This window comes from Bactrocera tryoni, unplaced genomic scaffold (genome assembly GCF_016617805.1).
Source record: "Bactrocera tryoni isolate S06 unplaced genomic scaffold, CSIRO_BtryS06_freeze2 scaffold_25, whole genome shotgun sequence".
Taxonomy (NCBI): Eukaryota; Metazoa; Arthropoda; class Insecta; order Diptera; family Tephritidae; genus Bactrocera; species Bactrocera tryoni.
This window is the reverse complement of record NW_024395977.1, coordinates 27,484,990-27,493,887: the sequence shown is the minus strand read 5'-3', so window position 1 is coordinate 27,493,887 and position 8,898 is coordinate 27,484,990. Positions and strand designations below refer to the sequence as shown.

The window sequence follows — 8,898 nt, the reverse complement described above, 5'->3', positions numbered from 1 at the left end:
TTGAACAAAATATTAAAATTTCATTGAAGTGAAAGGAATTTGTATGGCCACAACGAAATTGTGTACATACAAAATGGAAAACTGCGTTGTTTTGTATACATGCCGGCCATTGTGTTGTTGCTGCTTCTCAAAAATGTACATGTAGTAAGATGCACAACGACGTTTTCAGTTCACTGTCGTGCTGCTGCTGCCTGTCGCGCTCTTGGGGTGTGAATTGAATTTATCCTTCGATTTGGGTTTCAAACTTATTACTGCGAGAGAAATACAGTACAAATTATGAAACAAAAATTATCAATTCCAATTTTTAGGTAAACAAAGTGGTTATAATCGAAAAGTCAACCATATGCATACATTACATAGTGGCTCATTTTGTCAAAAATTCAAACAGAGAAATCCTTTTACATTGCGTGTTTCATAACGCAAAACGATGACTGCCAAGTTTTGCGAATCTTCCGATGACTTCTTCGGCGGTGATTTCGATGTCATGATGCATACGAAGCAACGCTAATCCAACTAGTCTTTCTTGGAGCATGGTCGTCCTAAGCCATGTTTTGATGCGGCGGAGATAAGAGAAAGAACGTTCAGAGCTCGCGTTTGTTACGGGAAGTGTACAGAATACTCGGTGATAGGTGTGGATTGTTCGGAATATGTCGACATCACATTTTCTTAATGTTTCCAGTGCAGAAGTTGGAATTTCGCCGCCTTCAATTTTTTGTTGCTACTGCCAGTGACATTGCCAGTAGCTTAATTCACCTTTAAATTTTAATTTTTGTACGCTTTTTTCATCATCCAGAAGATTCCCGAATCTTTCTGTCAAGCATCCGATTAGTTCATCGATTTCGTTTTCTTTCAAAAGACTTGCTTTTTCTGGGAGCAACACACTCAATTGGTAACCATCCAAAACTTCTTGTGAAAAACGAGCTTCCAAATCTTCTTTGATGGTATCCAGCAGAGTTATGTAGACAGAGATCCTGTAGTATTCTTCGCAAGTTTTCACGTCGTAATATTCGCGTTTCGTTTGTCGGCCACATGTTCTCGGTTTCGCTTCGTCAATATCGAGTTTTTCCGCCATTTTCTTGGCTTCTGAATAAATCAATCGGAATATTTCATCAAATTTTTCCCTCTTTTTTTCCAACGTGGCAAGCAACTTCCCAATCATTTTTGATGCCTTCGCCAAAACAATTGCTTTCTTTTGAAGAACTACGCTGAGCGAATGGGTGAGCGATAGAATGTCGCTGAGACAGAAGAGCCCGACGATAAATTCGAACTTGCACAAAGCCGATATGAGAATTGTTGCTTTGCCTGCTGTTTCTCTGTTCTTCCACTCACTGATTTTTGACAGAGCTACGATGATCAACGGTAACTTCGCAACAAATTGAAGGACAGCATTGTGCCTCTCTACCCATTTTGTTTCACACAACTAGATTTTTTCACCAAGTAAGTTTTGGAAATGAGTTCTTGAAGAATTTGTCGACTTCTCGTATGGCACCGGCAACGTTTTCGATTAATCGTACTTTCATTGACTTTGAAATACTGTTGTTGAGTTTGTGCGAGAAACACGGAGTCATGACAGCATTTTTTGCTTCTCTCCGAATTTCGTTGACAGCTCCAATATCTGACAGCATGACCGCACATCCATCAGTCCTTATCGTAGTGCATTTCTCCATTCGGAGATTCATTTTCTTCATTGTCTGTCAAACCGGTTTAACAGCTTAGCGAAGGTCTATCACATTTGAGATCTACATTTCAAAGCCGCCCGTGGCGTAGTGGTTAAGCTGGCAGGTCACTTGCGCAGCCTAGGGTTCGAACCCGGCCGAATTTTTTTTTCTACAAAATGTGAATAAAAATCGGGAACATTTCCCGACAGAGCCGGGAAAATTTCCGTGCCTGATTTCCAGACGTTTCCGGACCAGCTGTTATCGTCGGGAATCGCCGGGTTCCGAGGACGGCAAGCTAAAACTCGGGTTCTATATGCAAAATTGGTTACTACTATTGTTGAATAAACAAACCTAACCTCAATTTTTATGCAAACACTCGTTTGAATGTCAGTGGAATTTCACCACGCACAAAAATGAACAGTAAAATCGAAACAACATCGATACTTACCATTTTAGATATTCAAAATTGGGCACTTTATTTTCCAGAATAAGGTATAACTTCACAGAAATTGACGAAAATGAAATGGGTAACTTGGGCAACTTATAGTTACTATATAGATGATTCCGCTCACCTGGGCATAGCGTGATTCTATTGGACAGTCAAGTTGAGGCATTTTTGGGGAGATAAACGGATTTAAATGAAACGGCACCACGCGTCGAATATTTTTATACTCAATAGTACCAATTGTGCAGTATGGGACATGTACGAGGTGTGTTCGAAAAGTATCGCGACAGTTTGCTGACAGTTTTGAAATTGTGAAGTTCTCGAGAAATCATGCTTAAAAATAAGGCTTGCCTCGGCATCGGAAATCATAAAGCAATATTTGTCATTCATTTTGAACAAACACATAAAGGTACGCGCATAAATAGTATCATAAAACAATCAAGCGGCGCACGACGTTGCTTCGCTGTTGTTTGTTAATCAACTGACTGCAAATGTTCTTTGTCCCATGGTAGCCACTTTACGCTCGCGGTTACCAATACATCCATACATTTCATTTGCCCATCTCTGTTTTAGTTCGTCCAAAGACATTGTAGAACGGGATTCTATCTATTTGATTTATATTGACTTAAAAATTATTTAAAATAGTTATAATTATCCTTCTAGTGAGTAGTTGGGTAATAAATGATTAGTTAATTCATTGCAAAATGGTATCAACGAGATTAATATTGTAGATATGCGAAGCACCAGGAGTGAATATCACCTGGAGGAAGTGGTACTAGCGAAGCGTAGCGGCGACAAGTAGAAGTGCTGTGCTGTGTGCGAGCGATGCTGATGTGTCCAATGGTAAAGATGTCCAATGTTGAAGATCCGAAATGGCGAACAACGAAACAACTTTCTCGTGCCCCACGTTGGGCGGCAAAAATGTAGGGCTATAATGCTTTTTTTTATAACCGCGCAAATTTACGAAACAGCGAAAAGTATAAGCGAAATTGTTGCAAAGGGCCGAGTAACGACACTGGTCAGGTATTAGACTAACTTTATTTGCACAATTCTTCTCCTTAAATAATATTCTATACAATATTTCGATACCGCTAAATACATATGTACGTAATTCCGCTTTGTATTAATTCATATATCTATATATATAAAAATGAATGCCATTTTTCGTTGTGACTTTATAACTCAAGAACGGGCTCACCTATCCAAACCAAATTTTTAGGCTTTGTTTGGAATATTCAGTAGATGGTTTGTGTTTTGAAATTTTAAGAATCGGATACCAGGGTCTCGAGAAATAGGCCAAAACGTGGACCCGGGTAACCCTAGGATGTGTTTGTACAATATGGGTAGCAAATGGAAGCTGTTGGTGATTTTTATAGTGTAGAGTATTTTTGATGCCGCTCCGTGACTAGGGTCTCGAGATATCGGCCAAAATGTTTCAAAAATTTCACCACACATACATATGTTACATTTTTTTTTATTTAACTCGTACCTACTTGGAAAGCTGAAAAGCGCTCAATGTATGGTGAAATTATTTTTAAAAACACACCAAAAACCCATTTGTTTGGTCAGATTCATCCCACTTAGCCAGCGGATTATACGTTTTCATATTAACATACATACATCAATAATAGTTTAATCATTTACTAAACGATTTGTTACCTTTTTAGCTACGCTCTTTCGCTCTCAAAATTTATGAACTTTCGTCTTAACTAGCATACTTATTATTCCCACCTACAAACTTACTTGCATTATATTTATATCAACATCTAGGTATGTATGTAGCAGGCAGATCGACAAACAAAGTAGGCTTTGAAAAGACATCAAATTAGTTATTATATTTTTTTTTAATAATTATTGAAGTTTGTGTGAATTTGTGAAAAAAATAAATATAGAGCAAAGCGAATTTCCGAGCAAAAAACGGTAAGTTTTGAACTGTTGAAGTGAATTACACGAATCTATGTATTTCCTTATTGGAAAAAACATAGGGTGTACCACTAGGCATTTTTTTATTTAATTTATTCTTTTTTAATTGAAAGAAAAATGCCACGACCCACACGAGGAAATATAGGTCGGCGAACGCGTCATGCAAATGCTACGGCATTACAAAGGCGATCACGATCAGATGAACGAGCACAAGCTAATGCATCGCAGCGTGAACGTAATGCACGAAATAAAACTGTTGTACCCGAAATTATGCGTGCCGCTTTTAATTACAACAGTCAGATTAATTACAGTATGTACGGATATATTGGAATAATGGACGCAATATGTCCACATTGTGATGCGGCTAAATTTCCAGGTAAAACGCTCGGCATGTGTTGTGCTAATGGCAAAATGAGATTGCCACCATTAGAAACACCAACTTCTGAAAATTCGAAGCACTTTTTGAGACATATTCAACAATATAATTCGGCATTTCAAATGACTTCTTTTGGTGCTACTAACATTATTAGAGATAATTTTATGCCGACGTTTAAGGTAAATACTTAAACAGGATTGTCCCAATCAATCTGAATCATAAAAGTATTCTATAGTTTTAAAATTATTATGCAACATATACCTAAAATTGCATACATGTTGTAGATTCAGGGCCAAATTTATCATCAAGCTGGTTCGTTATTGCCATACCCGACGCTGATTATCAATTTTTGCAAATTTATTTTATTGGTGATGAAAATCGTGAATTGGATCAACGTTGTGCAATTTCTTTGAATACAAGACGAGAAATTATTTGTGAGCTACAAAGGTTTTTTCCATCAGCATAACGCATTAGTTCAATTGTTCAAAATTGCTCTCGATCGTATGCCCTCTGATCATCACAAAATCGTAATAAGGGCTGATAGAACATCTTTTGGAGAGCATTAAAGGCGATTCAATGCACCGACAATTGATGAGGTTGCAATTGTAATTCGTAGTGATCAGTTTCAATCGCGTGATATTATACTTCATCGTAGAAATGACCAATTGCAACGTGTTTCGGAACTTCATCGTAGTTACGACGCATTACAATACCCAATATTGCATTGGAAAGGTGACGATGGCTATAATATAAATATACCAATGATTGATCCACGAACAGGTAAATAATATTTTCGGTGTGTTGACATTTCATCATTTGTAGAAATTTCTTAAGTCACATTTTCCACTTACTTTAAGGTCTACATGTACAGAAAAAAGTTAGTGCCATGAATTTTTATTCTTATCGATTGATGGTTCGTCCACAAGAACAAAATTATATCTTGAGATGTCGTAAACTATATCATCAATACATCGTTGATATGTACGTCAAAATAGAAACAGAACGTCTTAATTTTATTCGTTTCAACCAAGCAAAATTAAGATCTGAACAATATATTCATTTGCAAGATGCGATAGCGAATGATGCTAATATTAATGACATCGGACGTTTAACTATATTGCCATCTTCGTATATAGGTAGCCCACGGAATATGAACGTATATGCACAAGACGCAATGTGTTATGTAAGAAAATACGGTCGACCGGATCTGTTCATTACATTTACATGTAATCCGCAGTGGGATGACATTAAAAACAATTTATTTGCAGGACAGTCGACAACCAATCGTCATGACATTACTGCGCGTGTTTTTCGGCAAAAATTTAAAGCAATTATGGATTTAATTGCGAAATTATATGTATTTGGGGAGGTGCGTTGCCATATGTACTCCATTAAATGGCAGAAAAGGGGATTGCCGCACGCACATATACTAATTTGGCTGGTACATAAAGTAACTCCGGATCAAATCGATAACCTTATATCCGCTGAAATTCCTAATTACACTGCTGATCCTGAGTTATTTCAAGTTGTCGTTAAAAACATGATACATGGACCGTGCGGTGAACTAAATATGAATTCACCATGTATGATTGATGAAAAGTGTTCGAAACGATACCCAAGGCAATTTACTTCAGACACAATAACGGGCAATGACGGATATCCGTTGTATCGACGTAGATCACCTACTGATAATGGCAAAACGGCAACCTTTAGAATGCATAACCAGGAAGTTGAAGTTGATAATCGTTGGGTGGCTCCGTATTGTTCATTATTATCGAAAATATTCAACGCTCATATAAATGTGGAATATTGTAATTCTGTCAAATCCATTAAATATGTATATTTGCAAGTATGTAAATAAAGGGAGCGATATGGCTATTTTCGGTGTTGCTGGTGAGAATAGAAATGATGAAATTGCTCAGTATCAAATGGGTCGCTATATTAGTAGCAATGAAGCTGTCTGGAGGATTATATCGATTCCAATGCACGAAGGATATCCTGCGGTTGTTCACTTGGCTGTACATCTTGAGAATGGTCAACGTGTTTATTTTAATGTAGCAAATTTATTGGAAAGAGCAGCGCAACCACCAGCAACTACGTTAACAGCTTTTTTCAAATTATGCGAAACTGATACATTTGCGATAACTTTGTTATATTCTGAAGTGCCCCAGTATTACACATGGAATGTGTCTTCGAAAAAACTTCAAAGACGTAAACAAGGAACAGCTGTTCATGGGCATCCTGGCATTTTCCAAACAGATGCAATTGGCAGAATATATACAGTACATCCAAACAATGTTGAGTGTTTTTATTTGAGATTGTTATTAGTTAACGTGAATGGCCCAAAAATCATTTCAAGAATTGAGAACAGTCAACGGTCATTTGTGTGAAACATACCGTGAAAGCATGCCAACTTTTGCATTTGTTGGAGGATGATGCTCATTGGGATTCAACACTTCATGATGCATCTATTTCGTCTCATCCTCAACAAATACGAATGCTGTTTGCCGTTATATTATCAACATGTATGCCATCAAATCCACTTGAATTATGGAACAGATATAAACATAATATTGCAGAAGATATTTTAATGCGTATGCGTCATCAAGCAAGAAATCCTGATTTGTTGATAACTTCGGAAATGTACAACGAAGCTTTGATAATAATTGAAGATACGGATTGCAAATAAAACATTAGTACAATTGGGTATGACCGTACCAAATCGTGACATGCATGATCTGTTTGATCATGAATTGCAACGTGAACAGGAATTCAATTCTAATGATTTGCGTTTATTTGTACAATCGAATATAAGCAAAATGAATATTCAGCAAAAATATGTCTATGACACAATCATGCAAGCCATTTCCAATAATGCAGGTGGGTTATATTTCTTGGATGCACCTGGTGGTACAGGCAAAACGTTCGTTATATCACTGATTTTAGCCACTATTCGATCGGAACAGAAAATTGCATTGGCACTTGCATCTTCGGGAATTGCTGCTACATTATTAGAAGGTGGTCGGACAGCACACTCTGCGTTAAAATTGCCATTGATGTACAGGTGATTGAAACTCCAACTTGCAATATTTCAAGAAATTCTGCTACGGCAAAAGTTCTGCGATTAACGTCAATTATTTTATGGGAGAGTGTACAATGGCGAATAAAAAATTACTAGAAGCATTTAATCGAACAATGCAAGATTTACGTGGTAACCAACAGCTTTTTGGTGGTGCTTTGATATCACTGTCAGGGGATTTTCGACAAACATTGCCAGTCATTCCTCGGTCAACTCCTGCTGATGAAATAAATGCCTGTTTGAAGTCATCAGTTCTTTGGAGATATGTTCAAAAATTGACACTGAACATTAATATGCGTATTCACCTACAAAATGATCCAGCTGCCCATGAGTTTTCAAAACAATTGTTACAAATTGGTAATGGCAAAATACAAATCGACAGAACCAACGGATTGATCACTGTACCGAACAATTTTTGTACAATTACGAAATCGATAGATGAATTGATTGAATTTGTTTTTCCAAATATTCTTCAGAATTTACAGAAACCATGATTGGTTGACAGAACGCGCCATTTTAGCACCGAAGAACATTCATATCAATGCATTAATTTTCAAATTCAAGCAAAACTCCCAGGCGTAGTCACGACATATAAATCAATTGACAGTGCTATGAATCAAGATGAGGCAATGAATTATCCAACTGAATTTTTGAATTCATTAGAACCGGCTGGTATGCCACCGCATTGCTTGAATCTGAAAGTGGGTTCTTTGATTATATTATTGCGAAATATTAATCCACCAAAACTGTGTAATGACACCAGATTGGCAGTGAAAAATTTATTGTCAAATTTGATTGAAGCTACGATCTTAACTGGTAAATCAAACGGAGAAGTTCGTTTAATACCGCGTATCCCTATGATTCCAACTGATATGCCATTTGAATTAAAACGATTACAATATCCTGTGCGTTTATCATTTGCGATATCCATCAACAAAGCTCAAGGGTAAACACTTAACGTTTGTGGCGTGAATTTGGAGGAATCATGGCCAACTTTATGTTGTCTGTTCCAGAGTCGGTACCCCCAGCCGTTTGTTTATTCATGCTCAAAATGGAAAAAGAAAAATTATTGTTTATCGAAATGTTTTGGATTAATCTTATTGAAGTTGACATAAAGCCATAACGGCAGTGCATCTATAAATATAAAAATGAATGCCATTTTTCGTTGTGACTTTATAACTCAAGAATAGCTAGCAAATAATTAAATATATATTTTTTTTATAAATGAGTTTGATTTAATATTTCACTTCATACGTAGCGAAACACGTACCGGGCCGCTATAAACAGTATATGTATTCATTGTATTGCTTTCAAAAAATCATAAAGTTCTGCTTATCTGTAACATCACATTCATTGACTGTTAGGCGGTACAAAGTTCGCCGGGTCAGCTAGTGTGTACATACATATATGTATATGT

The 8,898-nt window shown here is 36.9% G+C and overlaps 1 protein-coding gene across 1 annotated transcript; it reads left to right on the top strand.

The window, feature by feature from the left end:
* The first annotated feature begins 2,952 nt into the window (after window positions 1–2,952).
* On the top strand, window positions 2,953–6,148 carry LOC120780838. Its single transcript, XM_040113079.1, has 4 exons — window positions 2,953–3,026; window positions 5,019–5,182; window positions 5,260–5,585; window positions 5,671–6,148. The coding sequence occupies exons 1-4, from the start codon at window positions 2,953–2,955 to the stop codon at window positions 5,743–5,745; spliced, it is 639 nt and encodes a 212-aa protein (XP_039969013.1). The 3' UTR covers window positions 5,746–6,148.
* Window positions 6,149–8,898: the final 2,750 nt, after the last annotated feature.